Raw genomic sequence first — 16,075 nt, forward strand, 5'->3', positions numbered from 1 at the left:
CAGTGCTCTACTGTGGGAGAAGGTCCCAGAGGCCCATCACATCCTCCCTGTCCTCTGCTTGAATGTTCCGCCCACTGTTTCCATGGAGGAACAGCATTGAGGGCACATGTGGACTGAACTCAGGGTTCTCCATAAACTATTAAGGTGCTGGGGGTGGTAGAGGTGGTGAGGGATACTTATCCTGTGGCGCCCAGGCCAGGCCAGTCAGAAGCTCCCTGCTCGTGAAACTTGCCTCCCCATCCAGGGTGGCTACCTCTTTCCTGGGTCTCCCTGCCCTCTGTTAACTAGGTCGGTCTCAGGTTCCACCCAGAGCTCCCCAGCTGGCTGGACCAATACCTCCTGGACTATTCTTTGTTGCCTGGTGTCTCAACAGCAGTACAGCTATCTGACATCTGGGCAGACCAGTCCCGTCCCAGCCCCCGCAAGCCCCACCGTATGCTGGCTGAAGAAACTAACCCAGTTTCCAACCAGCTGGGCAATCATGTTAAGCAAGGATCCCAGAACCTAGGTGTTTTGCAGTAAGAGGGTCACCTAACAACTAGCTTGTTATATATCCCCAGGTATTTCAAAACTTCAACTGTTTTACAAGATTTATAAATTATACAAAGTTTTATCAGACAAATCTCTGAACCCCTGCCCTAGTTATAAATACATAAATATACTTTCATTCCTCTTCTCCACCACTACGTACTCTATACACAGACCTCGCATCCTCAGCTAATTCCAGTATTTCAGAACAGTACTCACAATATAACCTCATTTAGTGTTACTGACTGCTAAGTTAAAAGGGAAGAATACAAATAAGTCTATTTTGACAGTTTTCTGAAAGAAATCTAGTAAGATATACAATCAGACAACTTGACAAGAAGGAGAGATAAGGTAGCAAACCAGAAATCTCTGTAATTGTAAATGTGCTGAGCTATTCTAGAGGGAATCAGAAAGTAGATTCAGTTTTCAACTCCATCCTGAGACCATAACTGCGGAGAGGAGAGGAAGGTGAGGGGAGAGCTCTGCACACAGCCCTGAGAAAACCACACACAGTGACACACACTCACCAGGACTCTCCTCTGCTCGGCTCACGCCGTCCAGAACTTCTTGGTCACCTTCTGCAGCTATATATGCCCACGTGTCAGTCTCATCTCTTGTATTTCTTCTTTCTTTAAGTAATGGCTTGTTTTCCTTGGTTTTGTGGTCTTCTGTGACTTTACAGTCTGGTGGTATTTCATCTCTTTTCCGATTATTCTCAGGAATATCATTTTTTTCTTCTGGAGTTAATTTAAACAAATCAAATGCATTTCTGATTTCCTTAAATGCTACTGGAAAAAAATAAAATTGATAATGAGTCACTAATTTCTTTGTAATCAAAAGAAAATCTGGGTGTTAAAAAAAACCACACACACAGGTATTTTCTTAATTCTTACTAATATATGCCTTGGTAAGAAAGCCTCATCAGGTTGACTATCACAGCCATGAAGCCCTTCCACTCATCTTTGTGTTGGCTGCTCCGTATTTAGAAAGGAAGCCAAAGTGAACAGCTCTTCTTCTGGGGGTCTGAGCTACTCGCAGTTTTGACAAAGGCCACCACAGCCCATGAGCCTCAGAATAATCCTAGTCATGTCACCAACCACCCTTCTGCTGAGACACCACCTCCACCATGCCTGGAAGTGAGCTGGTACAAAAATGACTTTTGGTGGAGACTGGAAGATGGAAGGGTGTCGGCATCCTGACTGTGGCCCAGCAACACTGCACCTGATGCCTGCGAAAATCCACTCACTTTAAAGACAAAGCAGAGAGAAGACTGGCAAAGCAGCAGATCTGCAATAATAACCCCCCGCAAAGGGGTAGAACAGAACAGAGTGAACAACTATAAACTTTAGGTATATAGCAGATAGGTGTTTTGTTTTTTAAAATTCTGAATTCTTTTATGTTAAATAGGAACACCTTCTCAACAGTACTTTTAGGTGACATTTTTCATTTATCTTCCTCTGTAAGAACTGCATAGGCTTAAACAGTTTTAAACACCCGTAATAAACTACAGTTTGCTACGAGTAGAGGTATCCTGGTTAATGCACAACATGGTGTGACCAGAGGAAAAGCAAGCATTATATGAGTGCAGTCCTAACCAACACAAATTGAACCTTTTTTCAATAAGAAAGCTAGTCCAAATAAAGCTCTGATGTATCATTTCCAAATCACAGTGAAAGGAACCTGAGCAATTTACTAATTTTGTTTTCTGTGTGCCTTGAAGAAACCTCACCAAGTATATGACACAACAAAACGACACATGCAGAATGTAATATTGCAGTGGCAGCACTGAGGCTGCTTGTCCCAGACATATTTAAACTCCGAATATTCTGATTATTTACATAGAACACCAGTCCAATAGCAAAAATAGAGAATGGCAAGTGGAACATCTCATTCAATGTTCAGAAATAAAAGCATTAACCATTCTTTCCATTTTCCACAGTTAAATCCTGAATTCTGACTAATTCTGATTCTCTATGAAGAGGATGCCGAATCCATTGTAATACAGCATAATGCAACGTAAAGACTCATGTTCACCGATTCTGACACACTCCCAAAATATACCCCCGCAAGTGCAGTTTTATTTCTGTCCTGGAGGCTGGGTGCCAAGGATCGGACAGAAGCACAGGTACATATAAGCTGCAAGGTTACAGTCAACAGACTCTGAAAACTGAAAAACTGCAGACACAGTGAGGCTGGCAAAGGCCCAGCTATAGCACCTTTTGGACTCGGGGTGGAAGCAGGTAGGTTTTAGCAGCAGGGATACTGAAAATCGGACTCCAGGTGTGGTCTTCTGAACTTAAGGAACAGACTGAACATTCACAGTAAAAATGTACCTGAAACTGACAGATACTCAGAGGAAGAAAAAGTTCCTAACTACTTCTAATCTTACAATATTTTGAATCTCCAGTCACTCTCTGCAGAGAGGCTTAGAGCTGCAGCATCACTATGAAGAAGCACAGTCTCTACATTACACTCACCTGCACACAAGCCATCAAAGCTGTTCCTTCCCAGATTCCATCAACCCTGCCACTTCCTGCCAGGTCTGAACTGAGGCTTAGAGCCCAAACTCAATTTTAGTATTACCTCAGTTACACAGTTTGTGGGAGAACACTCTCAAGAAATCATCCGTCTCTTAGAAATCACTGCTTCCACAAGAACTTGTTTTCCAAGTACTTTTTGGTGTGTGAACTGAAATAACCAGTTTTATTCAAACATTGTAATGGTGAATGTTTTATAAAGTACTTGTTCTAGTACTAACATGCACTATAGATTCCTGAGTTATATTTTGATGTGATCAAAATGTATACTGTATTTATACAAATGACAGAGCTAAACACAATAAATTGATTAAAGAAGTTTATCTCAGCATCTACTATAAGAGATACTTATTTACTTTTCTGTCAAAACTAATTTCCTGTCTCTTTAAAGATAACGTATTCCCACCAGAATCTGAAACATTGTAAATTGACTATATTTCAATTAAAAAATTAAAGTTAAAAAAAAATGAAGATAACGTATTTCATCTCATACCCAAAAGGAAAAAGAACAAGGTGATCAGATAGGGGAGGAGTTAGTTATACTAGTAACATACATTATTATGTAATAAATGAAGATTACTGGTAAACAACACTAGCATAATGTTCTCAAGTCCCCAGTGAACAAATTTTCTACTCAATGACCTTGTTAGAAGAGAGTCTGTCTTCAGAGTGAACTAGACTCTTTGTCTGAAAGACCAACATAAACGACAAATGCCACTATTCACTCACTCTTTAATGCCTTGGGCTCTTTTCGGCCTTTTTCTTCCTTGTCCAATTCTTGCCTTTTCTGGTATTTTTCTTTGGGTTCGCATTTTTTGGTCTCTCTCTCCTGAAAAAGACACATAAGACCCCAAACACAGACAGAGCTGGTACTGATTCTGAAAACTGGGAAACAGGTTTCCCCCTTCTGTGAACTGTGCACATAACCCCTAACGACTATGTCTTTACTCACGTCAGCTGCTTCCTTGGTCAAGTTTACCCCAACCTCGACAATTCATAAAATATCACATTTAAAACCCAACACCAAGTTTCCTTGAAGAATTTTTTATTACTAATAATAAAATTCCAAAAAACTTCACCTACAGTCCTATTAACCAAACACAACTGTTTTTAATTCTCCATATTGTCCCTCGGATCTAATTTTACAGATAATTTTGTTGTTTAAAATTTATTTTTATTTACATTGCATAGATATTTTTACTTAACTGTGTTCGTATGTATGTATGTATGGTTTTCTTCACTGTAACATTTTGTAAATGTTTCCATTTTTGCTATGCTGACCTCATAATATTTCAATGGATATTTAACAGTCCCCAACTATTATGATATTTTCTTAACTTTTTCCCTCATGGCTATACAGGCTAGCATAGCATTAGTTTAATAACAGAGCAGGACCCCATGGGGCCTTCCCAGGGCAGACCCCCCCCCCTCCCCCACATATCCTTTGCTGCAGCTAACCACTCTGGAGAACCTGGGTAACAGTGTCTGGTGCACACTTCCTGTGTACTTATACGGATGTGAAATCCCCCACCAAAGGGAAGGTGTTAACTGCCTGATGACCATGAAGACATGGCCCTCCCAGGCCTAATGGAGTCTAGGATCAACATTAACCCTGTGACACCACCGCTTAATCTCACCATCAATGAACCAGAGAGTTGTGCACAACTGATCACAGGTCCTGCCACCCACCCCCCTCCACCCGGGCCTTTAAAAATGCTATGCTGAAACCCTCTGGAGGGTTGGGGTTTTCAAGCAGGAGCCACACCCATTCTCCTTGCACTGGGGCCTTTCCCATAAAGGCTGCCCTTTTCTTCGTCAGAAGCTGGCGTGAGAAGACTGGCTTCACTGCACTCACGTGGGATCTTATTTTCCAACCCACGCCCCCTGCAGTAGAAGATGGAAGTCTTAACCACTGGACCACCAGGAGAGTTCACTGTGGCTCAGATGGTAAAGAATCACCTTGCAATGCAGGAGACCGGGGTTCGCTCACTGGGTCGGGAAGATTCCGTGGAGAAGGAAATGGCAACCCACTCCAGTAATCTTGCCTGGAGAAGTCCATGGACAGTGAGTGGAGGCTGGCAGGCTATAGTCCATGGGTCTCAAAGAGTCAGACACAATTGCGCACACACACACACACACACCAGGGAAGTTCCAGAAGTGGTATATTCTTAACACAACATGGGGAAAATATAAGTAGGATGTGAAAAGCTAATAGAATAAACTGACGAAGCTCTAAGCTTTAACTTCACAATGCTACATTGTGTCTGAATTCCTCTAAAAACTGACTTGTTCACAAATTAGCCCCCAATTTTCCAGCTGCAGTAAGTCCAAAAGAAAGTCTGGATTAGACTAAGAGAAAAGTTGAGGTGCTTTCAAAAGTGGGATCGTCAGCATTTATAGTTGCTTCCCACCAGTCGGACTAGTGGGAAGACTCAGGGCTTTCCTGGTGGCTCAGCTGATAAAGAATCTGCCTGCCTGCAATGCAGGAGACCTGGGTTCGATCCCAGGGTTGGGAAGATCCCCTGGAGGAGGGTATGGCAACCCACTCCAGTATTCTTACCTGGAGAATCTCCATGGACAGAGGAGAACAGCAGGCTACATACAACCCAAGGGGTCGCAGAGAGTAGGACGTGACTGAGCGACTAAGCACAGCACAGACAGACTAGTAGGGGAACAGTCTCTTTGGCATTTTAACTATTTTAAGCTGGTTACTGATAAGTAACAGCAGGCAAGGAAAAAACTCTGAAAGCCAAGTCAGAGCCACCCTTTTGAGAGACATTTGCATCTCTGAGGGAAACCTCCTCTGGCAAGGGCGTCTCTAAGCCACTAGGAGTTCTCAAGTGGCAGGCGAGGACTCAACAGTCTGTGCGGCAACCTTGCCCTTGTTTACAGTGCTTCTCCTCCCAGGACTGGTTCCCCATCCTCAGCATCCTCTTTTGTCTTTGGCTGAGGGTGATGTTTGAGGTGAAGGGCTTCATCCATTTTGGAGAGTTACTCAGTTTTCCTAGGTCTCTTTCATGTGTATGTGTTAGTAAACTTTAAATTTTCCCCATGTTAATCTGTTTCATGTCAGTTCAATTCTAGAGCAGTCAGGCAACCTAGAATCTAGGAGGGAAAAGAAAATCTCCCAATAAAGTATTAACTCCTTAAGGGTAGAAGAACTTCTCTTATAGGCACACATCAGAGATACTACAGGGTCGGCTTCAGATCCATGAAATAAAGCAAACATTTCAATAAAGTGAGTTATAATTTTTCTGCCTCCCAGTGCATATAAAAGTTATATTTACACTATAGAATTAAATGTGCAACAGCATTATGTCTAAAATAGCCATACCCACCTTAATTAAAAAAAAATATTGTATTGCTAAAAAATACTGGCTGTTGCCTGAACCTTCTTCAGCTTATTGCAAAAACAAAATCAAAGATCACTGATCACAAGAAGTACTTTAAGAAGTACAGTAATAATGAAAAAGTTTAGGACTTCCCGGTGGTCCAGTGGTTCAGACTCCAGGGGCATGGGTTCCATCCCTGGTCAGGAAAGTTCCACACAGGGTGGCCAAAAAGCGAAACAAAAGTACAAAATAATGCAAGAATTACCAAAATGTGGCACGGAGACAGGAGGTGAGCAGATGCTACAGGAAGAACGGCTCAGATACAGGTTGCCACAAACCTTCAGTCTAATAAGAAACGCACTATCTGTTAAGTGAAAAGAAACGAGGATGGACTGTGCTCCACTGTCTCCAAGTCTTTACTTAGGGCACCAGCCTGAGTGGAATGTCCCTGTCCTCTGTCAGACGCAAACGTTAGTCCTCAGTGGGATCCAACCACCCTCCACCAGGACCTGTGTACTCACCTCTCCCGGGGAGTCGGTGGGCCTGGACATCCTCGGCGGGGTCAGGGCACAGGCAGGCACTGGCTTATCCAACTCTGTGCTGCTTTGGCCTTTGTCTTGATTCCTTTGCTTTTTCTGTGTAGTTTTCTTCTCTAAGAAGAGGTTCTTGTTTTCTAGCTTTTTGCTCTCTTTAAGTTCTTCTGTCCTTCTCGGTTTCTTTTTTTTCCTCCTTGCTTTGACCTCGTCCTCATCAGCACTTACACTGCCATCCTGCTGTATATCAGAAGCAGCATCTAGACTGGCTTCTTGCTCAGCTTTATCTTTAGCACCTCTAAACTTCTGCTTTTCCTCTCTGTTGTCAACCTGTAAATCTTCACAGTCCTCTTCCTGAAGGGGGGAATCACTAAGTACACCCTGTTCAGAGTCCACCTGAGATTCAACACATTTCTCTTTTTTTGTTTTTCTAATCTCTTTGGAATCGTCTCTTATTTTAGTCTTTAAATCTCTCATTTCACCCTTCTTAACTTTCTTTAACTCCTTAGTTTCTTTTATATCATCTTTTTTGGGCTTTTTGGATTCCTTTAATTCTTCTTTGGCTTCCAAAATTCTTTTCTTTGTCCTTAAATCAAAACCCAAACTTTCAGAGGAGCTCTCCAGGTCTGGTTTGGGCTTGTCTTTCAGTTTCCCAGTCTTTGCTTTCTTCTTTTTCAGGTCGTCGGGGCTTTTCTCTTCCTTATGCCTTAGTTTTTTCTTTTTCTTCTTTGGAGAAGTATCTTCTTTAGTCTCACTCTGTTGATCACTATCAGAGTTTGCCTCAAATATGTCATTATTTAAGGACAGTCTCTATAAAGTATAAAAAAGATTTAAAAACTCATTAAGAACACAGTAATTTAAAAGGTTTTGAATACTCATACTAATGAAATCTGGTAGGAATTTTTTTCCTCCAGTTTCACAACTTCTTAAAATTATTTATGTAACTGAGGTTGTATAACTTACTTACACTGCTAACTTAAGAAATAGGTCTTGGGAAAAAAAAAAAAGAAATAGGTCTTGGAGGTGACAATAAGCATCAATTTAAGGAAACAGATAAACACAGAGGGACAGAAATGATCAGTGCTGCTGTAGGTCCTAACAGTCATATGTATGGTGGGTTATATATAATTTCAACTTCAAAATTTCCAAAACACCAATAAGTAATTTGTAAAGATTTATTTATTTGATGACAAAATAACTCTTTAAGAATTACGTATCTGTCTAGATATAAAAACACTACGCAATGCATTTTCAGGTCTATTTCCCCACACTCTCTTCTAAATGACTTAGGGAAGGACAAGAGGGAGAAAAAAGATGGGTATATTTTTAAGTTTTCCCTGTGGTGCTTCAGCAAAGACCACCACCGAGTTTAATAAGGTAGTGGAAATGTGGTGGCATTGGCAAAACTTTTTTGACTCTTCCTATAGCACTTTATAAAAAAAAAACTAGTGAAACAGGAGGGAGGGGGTAAAGCACAGTCTTTAAATGAATGATGTGGCCCAAGGACAGGACATAAATGGTTAGAACTAACCAGGTCTGACAAACCTAGACAGTGTATTAAAAAGCAAACACATCACTTTGCTGACAAAGTTCTGTATACTCAAAGCTATGGTTTTTTCAGCAGTCATGTACAAATGTGAGTTGGACCATAAAGAACGCTGAGCGCTCAAGAATTGATACTTTTGAATTTTGGTGCTGGAGAAGACTCTTGAGAGTCCCTTGGACAGCAAGGAGATCAAACCAGTCAATCCTAAAGGAAATCAACACTGAATATCCACTGGAAGGACTGATGCTGAAACTGCAATACTTTGGCCACCTGATGCAAAGAGCTGACTAACTGGAAAAGACAGAGATACTGGGAAAGACAGGACAAGAGAAGGGAGCAGCAGAGGATGAGATAGTTGGATGGCATCACTGCTCAATGACATGAGTTTGAGCAAACTCTGGGAGATAGTGAAGGACAGGGAAGCCTGGTGTGCTACAGTTCATGGGGGCAAAAGAGTTGGACATGAGTTAGTGACTGAACAATGAACAACCAGGTCCAAGATGATGAAGAAGACTTCCACTAGACCTTGAGCCTCAGTGTATGCTCACTGTAACACATCAGCAGGCTAAGTGACACACACAGAGGCACCATGACAGTTCCAAGAAACTGAAAGTGTTAATGGCTCCGTCATGTCTGACTCTTTCCGACCCCATGGACTGTAGTCAGCCAGGCTCCTCTGTCCATGGAATTTTCCAGGCAAGAATACTGGAGCAGGTAGCCATTTCCTTCTTCAGGGGATCTTCCTTGCCCAGGGATTGAACCTGGGCCTCTCAGAGAACCTGAGCCACCTGGGAAGTGTTGACAGTTCCAAGGTCAAGCATAAAAGGTCAGAAAGTGGCCCAATTTCTGGAAATCCCCACCGCTTCCCCAAAACAGCTGGAATACTCCTCCTACTTCTCAGCCTATGAAATTACCCACCTATAAAAACTGACAATCTCATAGCTTGGTGCTGCTCTTGCCTTCTGAGATGGCCCTCACTCTGTGGACTGTTTCTAAGTGAATTCACTTCTTACCTATCACTTTGTTGCTCACTGAATTCTTTCTGTGACATCAAGTATTTGAGCTTCATTAAGTCCCAGGTATGATGAGGGATTTAAAAGACAGTGAGGAAAAAAAAAAAAGACAGTGGGTTCAAGTCCCAACCTGAGGTAACACAGTTTAACCCGGACAGCAAAACAACCCCCACCCCCCAGCTCATGCCACAGACAACATCTACAACAAAATTAAGTGTCCAAGTGTTTCAATGAACCCTAGAATATAAGCTGGTAGGAACAAACACTGCAGGCAGTAAAGAATCCACCTGCAATGCGGGAGACCTGGGTTCGATCCCTGGGTTGGGAAGATCCCCTGGAGAAGGGAAAGGGTACCCACTCCAGTATTCTAGCCTGGAGAATTCCATGAACTGTATAGTCCATGACTGAGTGACTTTCATTTTACCTTTCACTTTAGGAACAAACTAGTAATAGCAGTAAGACCCCTGTGGTACAAATATCCACATAGGAGCAAGCAAAGGCAGCAAGGAGAATGGAAGAAATCACTCAAAAGTCTAGCGGGTCACTGTGAGGGGAGCTGCTGAAAGAAAGGGCAGGAGCTCTGGGCACTGGACCGTGAAGGGACGGCCCAGGCTGAGCATTCTCTAACCAGCCGGTGCTCCCTGCCAGGTGTACCGGAAAAGGCACCCCCATGAGAAACTGCTGAGATCAGATTCCAAACAAAGAAGGTCAGAGAAAATAGAAAATAGAAGATTCAGATATAAGTGATGGTGGTGGCAGGCTACAGCCTCTAGGGTCGCAAAAGAGTTGAACGTGACTTAGTGACTAATCAACAACAATGATGGTGGCGGCAGGGTGAAACCAGAGCCCAAAAAAACCCCTCATAAAGTCTGAGGTTATACTGTCTAATTCTTCATAAAATAAATAAAGCTTGCTCAGCAGTCATAAAGCTAAAAAATAGTATCTTGTTCTCCTCCTTTGCCTCCTAAAATTTCAAAAAAGTAATTCATATAAATATAAGCAATATAAATTGATTGCTCTAGAGCAGAGTATTTTACTAAATTGTTATAAGAGAAAGCAGACAAAGGAACAGAGTAATTAACCTAAAAAGAACAACAGTATGCAAGAGAGATACACCTACTGTTAAAAACAAACAACAGGCCCCAAATGCAGTTGCTGATCCTAAGCCCATCAAGACAAATACCTAACCACACTCAGAATTATAAACCAGCAGTCTAGAGTTTTCTGATCAGCAATGGTGAAGTACCTGCCCTAATAGGACCCCCAGCCTCTCCGTGAGGCAAGGTGATCTGGTCTGAAATAGTCTCAGTCTTTATTTTCTTGGACTCCAAAATCACTGCAGATGGTGACTGAAGTCATGAAATTAAAAGACACTTGCTCCTTGGAAGAAAAGCTGTGACAAACCTAGACAGCATATGAAAAAACAGAGACATTACTTTGCCGACAAAGGTCCATCTAGTCAAAGCTATGGTTTTTCCAGTAGTCGTGTATGGATGTGAGAGTTGGACCATAAATAAAGCTGAGTGCCAAAGAATTGATGCGTTTGAACTGTGGTGCTGGAGAAGACTCTTGAGAGTCCCTTGGACTGCAGTCAATCCTAAAGGAAATCAAACCTCAATATTCACTGGAAGGACTGATGCTGAAACTAAAGCTTCAATGCTTTGGCCACCTGGTGTGAAGAACTGACTCACTGGAAAAGACCCTGATGCTGGGAAAGACTGAAGGCAGAAGGGAACGACAGAGGATGTGATGGTTGGATGGCATCACTGACTCAATGGACACGAGTTTCAGCAAGCTCCGGGAGTTGGTGATGGACAGGGAAGCCTGGTGTGCTACAGTCTATGGGATTGCAAAGAGTTGGACAGGACTGAGCAACTGAACTGAATCGTCTCCATCTGCCAATTACAACCTTCCCTTTCATGAGCACCTGGGAGCATCCTTCTGTTTGTTAGATAGATGCCGTCTGATTCATGAATTGGATAAAGCCAATTAGAGCTTCAAATTTACTCAGCTGAATTTTGGTTTATACAAAACAATGAAAATAAAAAAATTTGAGGCATCAGGTGAAAAGACCAAGTCATTCATAAGAGAAAGAAACTCAGATTTGTCATTATAGAGACGTATTTCAAACTGGGTGTAGAGGGAAAGGGAAGGATGTGAGAAAATAGGTACTAATTAACAACATCAATAACCTATTTATCAAATTGATAACCACAGAAAAGATAAAAAAGAATTAATTCAAGTAATTTTTGAACAATCAACACCTGAACTGAATACACTGTAGGAACAAAAACAACTGTAAATAACTTTGGAATTTCACAGTAGAATGGGCATAGTAAATCTGAAACTAATTTCTAATTATTGCAGGGCTCAGTAAATGACTACATATAATATTGATGAACACCAGAGTTCTCATGGAAGAAAAGGGAGACAGAACCACAGACACTGGAAATGACAGGAAGACAGAGTGGTGATGGACTGAAATTAAACATCAATATGAACTTGACTTAAAACTAACATGTATTTTTCCCTTTATCTCTGTCTAAAGGGCCTAGAAATAATGATATCCCAGTAGCAATAACTTCATCTTGGTTTCTAAATTCTGTTCTGCCCTAAAAAGAATCAAGATTCCCTGAATAAAGGTTGGTACCAGAGTTGGAGCAGGAGGGTACATGGGGACACTTTGTCCAGGGAGCAAAGACGCGCCCAGACAGGGAAACCACATGAGGACACAGGAGCTCACCTAGAGGGTGTCCCACAAACCAAGGGTGGGCCTGTTTTAACAACAGCAATCAAATAAAAAGACTCCAAGAGTGTGTACTGGTACTTAAAAAATTTAAGGGGGAGGGAGGAGCTGCTCTTTATAGGATACAAACTAAAAAGCTCACAAAAACAGAATTGGAAAAGTTATTATTTGCAACCACCACAGTAATAACCAATTAAAGCAAAATTCTTCAAAATTATCTTAAAATCATGGGTGAGAGGTTGTTGAAGAAGTGATTCTCAGTCTGAAAGATTACTTATTAGGTTACTTACTATTTTACAGGGGAAAAGGTACGTTTAAAAGGAAAGAAAAAATGATAGACCTCACTTTATCACATAATTATAATTTAACACCAGCAATGAGATAACTTGACACAGGACCCATCTATCGATATCATGTACCTTACCGATAGAATATATGTGCCCAAATGTCTATGCTTCATCTACAAATCATCTAATTTCAATTTTAAAAATACTATTTGTGATTTAACATTAATTAGCATCCGTCTAATTCCAATACGAAGAAGCTTCTATAAAACAATTGGACTGGATTCTGAAAAGGAGGGGGGCTCTGGGGGGTATTAGATGAGAGGAAACCAAGAAGACAGGACACAGCTCGGTGACGGACCCCCCAGGACCATCAGGAAACCTGCATGGTGTGGCCAGACACCGGCTCCACCTGTGACAAAAGCACTGCTGCCATGATACTGCTGAGGTATCACGGGTCCTGACACAGAAGAGAGTCTCTGCTGCTTCGAACAAATACACACACAGAAACCAAAGGCGAAGCCTGCAACTCAATCAAGGCTCACCTGAAAGCTACCCCTCTGCTTTAAGCAAGTTCTGTAGGACACTTGTCTACAGAACTACTTGCCTGTAGGAGACCTTCTCAAATTTCCCTCAATCCTGAAGAGTTGACAGCTGACTTCCACCTTCTTGAAACAGTGGTGACGCCTCATTTCCAAACAGAATACCCTGTTTTTACTTAAATTTTCTGAATTGATAAAAGGGGGCACATTAAGAATTGTTATGTCTTCTTGGAGAATTGAAACCTTCCTCATTATGTAATGTCTCTTTATCAACTGTGATTTTTTTAAGTGACTCATTTTTAGTCAGTCTTTCCAAAGCATTTAATGAAGTTTTCTTTGAAAAAAGGAAAAAATAAAGGGAGAAAGCAGGGTGGTGGTGGGGGACAAAGAGGAAGAAGAGACAAAACTTGCTAGACAAAGCTTTGACTAACTGCTTCGAAAAAAATTTAAACTAATTCTAAAACTGAAATCCCCCCCCCCCCCCAAAATACAGTCAATCTTATAGTCAGATTATCAGTTGAAACAGAGTTAATAAGAAAAAATATCCCACACACACCATCAACTCCCCAACCTACATTCCTAGCCCAAATCTTCCTCCTCAACTCAGATCAGACCCATGTTTCCAATGGGAGACTGGCCATCTTCACCTGGACAACAAACAAGTAACTAAAATCTCACGTGTTCAAAAGTGGAGCTGTTCCCTGAGTAACACCATGATGTATCTAGGTTCTCAATTCAGTAATTTGAGTTGTCTCTTGACTCTGCTCTTCCGTCAGCCACTGACCGTCATGCATCAATTCTGCAGCCTCACCACCTCAACTCAGCTCCTCCCTTCTCCCCTTCCAGAGTCAGTTAGGACCACAGCATCTCAGAATCATCTTCCCAGTAACACAAGTAGTAAAGGCAAAGGAATGCCAGAATTATAAAATTGCAAGCTGTAATAAAATAATGATTCCAGGCAATGACCATCAGTGGCTCCTAAAACCTACACATGAAATATGAGGATTTGTCACATGGATCAGACTGAAATGCCTCATCTCAGAGATTCTGTTAACCTCACGGGAGAGGAGTCAACTAGACAAGATGGGCATTCTGACGTGTTACAGCAAGGCTCACGACCATCCACACAAAATATCAATAAAAAAACCAATAAACTCCCGTGCAATCCTGCTTCTACATCTGCTACCAGTTCACAGAGACAAGGAGGGACAGAGGAACACGTTAAAAGACACCATGTGCTCAAAACCCAGAATATGGGAAACTCTACAGAAAAATAATCTGGTCTCTTCATCAAATAGACATGATGGGGAAAAATGGGGGGAAGGTTATAGGAAGAAGCTGTTATAGATTAAGAGAGATGCAGAGATTATCAAGGATATATAACATCGAGACCTCCTTCAAATCCCAATTCAATCAAGTCAACAAAGACATGCTTTGTTTGAGACAACTGAGAGAAACTGAATAGATTATTAGATATTAGAAGGTATTAAGAAACAAGTGTAACTTCACAGTGTGAAATTACTAGTTGATTTCAAATGAATCGCCAGGTTAGTTGCACTGGGGTGATCCAGCCCTGGAATAACTGGACAGATTCAATGAAGTCAGGATATAAAAATTAGTTACCAACTGACAAACAGGTATTAGATGATAGAAAGGAATTAGTGTTAACTTTTAAATTAACTAAAAAGCAAATAAAATTAAAACCACACATATCACAAACCTGAGCACTTTGAGTACACTAGTATTCTGTCTTTTTACTTACTTGAATAGTTTCACACACACAACAAACATTTATTATCCAAACTAGGGCAATTCTGAAAATGAAGGGGGGCTCTGATCATGATTATAGTAAGTCAATAGGCATACACTGGGGCCGACTCAAGCAGGTCAGGGTCAGTCGCCCTCCTCCACTAGGTCAATACCGGATGGACAAGGTGTGATGACAAAATCACCGCACAATATACACCCCCCTCAGGGTCACTCCCTCTAGCTAATCACCTCTGGGAAGCATGAGCTCTTCAACAGCACAACCACTGCTCAAATAACTTTTGGAAGTGCACTTTTGCACTGTCAGAACCATTATCATGCATTTTTTTTTTGCACACAAAAAGGAGGCATCATTAGAAATTATTTTCTTGCATGACATTGACATTCTTACGAAGGCAATTCCAAAAGAGTAAGTTTAAAAACATTTTGGTTCATGGCACTACTGGAATAAATGTTTACTTCAAAAAATGTACACTTAAAAATAAAGCTTATTTGGATGTACAAAGTCTCATTAGTTTTATATTAAAAGAGTACATATATTACTTTATAGCCAGTATTTCAAGAAAAAAAAAAAAAAACTATCCTCAGAAAAATTTTAAAATAAAGGCAAAACTATCTCTTAGCTGAGGAGTAGGGACACAGATTAATTATTAAAAAGCACAGCTATTTGCTGGCTAGAATATGTACTGATAAAAAGTTATTTTAAAAGAAAGGCAGAAGGCAAGTATATGGAACTATTCTTAAAAGTAAGATCACAAATGGACAACTTGTAAGGCTCCTCAAGAACAGAAGACAGATATGATCTATTCTTGTAAAACTACGACCATTTAAGGGTCTGGCCCATATAAGACACTTGATATTTACTAAAACAAACAAACAAACAAACAAAAAACATTCTACCCCCAAAAAGACAACCAGGAAGGTAAAAGCAGTAAAATGTTGCTGTGATGGTCCAGCAGAGGTTATTCTTTGTCATGTAACATCCATTATCAGAGCTCTCAAGGAAACCAGCCAGTGCCTAGCTGTGGAGTTTTAGTTGACTAAAAATGAAGGTCTAGACTGTATCACACAAATCAACGTTAAACAGTACTTCATTGCTTTTAAAAAAAATCTCAAACTACCCGATAGTCAGCAAAAAGATAAAAAGGTATCCAAATGCTAAAAAAAGTATTTTAATAAACAAATACCATTTGTGCATGATATATATTTTCTGGTGAATAGAATCAACAGTCACGTTTTGGTAGAAA

At 41.0% G+C, this 16,075-nt stretch overlaps 1 protein-coding gene across 2 annotated transcripts in view; it reads right to left on the reverse strand.

Moving 5' to 3' along the window:
• MPHOSPH8 (M-phase phosphoprotein 8) overlaps positions 1-16,075 on the reverse strand; it is a 42,980-nt gene that overhangs the window by 12,007 nt on the left and 14,898 nt on the right. Inside the window, exons 3-5 of one of the 2 annotated variants that reach the window (XM_061133538.1) lie at positions 6,919-7,740; positions 3,795-3,894; positions 1,056-1,313 (exon numbers count right to left, since the gene is read on the reverse strand). In XM_061133538.1, coding sequence (XP_060989521.1) covers positions 1,056-1,313; positions 3,795-3,894; positions 6,919-7,740 — 1,180 coding nt within the window. Of the gene's footprint in view, positions 1-1,055; positions 1,317-3,794; positions 3,895-6,918; positions 7,741-16,075 lie in introns of both variants that reach the window. The other variant, XM_061133537.1, reaches the window with a different exon arrangement.

Source organism: Dama dama, chromosome 30 (genome assembly GCF_033118175.1).
Source record: "Dama dama isolate Ldn47 chromosome 30, ASM3311817v1, whole genome shotgun sequence".
NCBI lineage: Eukaryota > Metazoa > Chordata > Mammalia > Artiodactyla > Cervidae > Dama > Dama dama.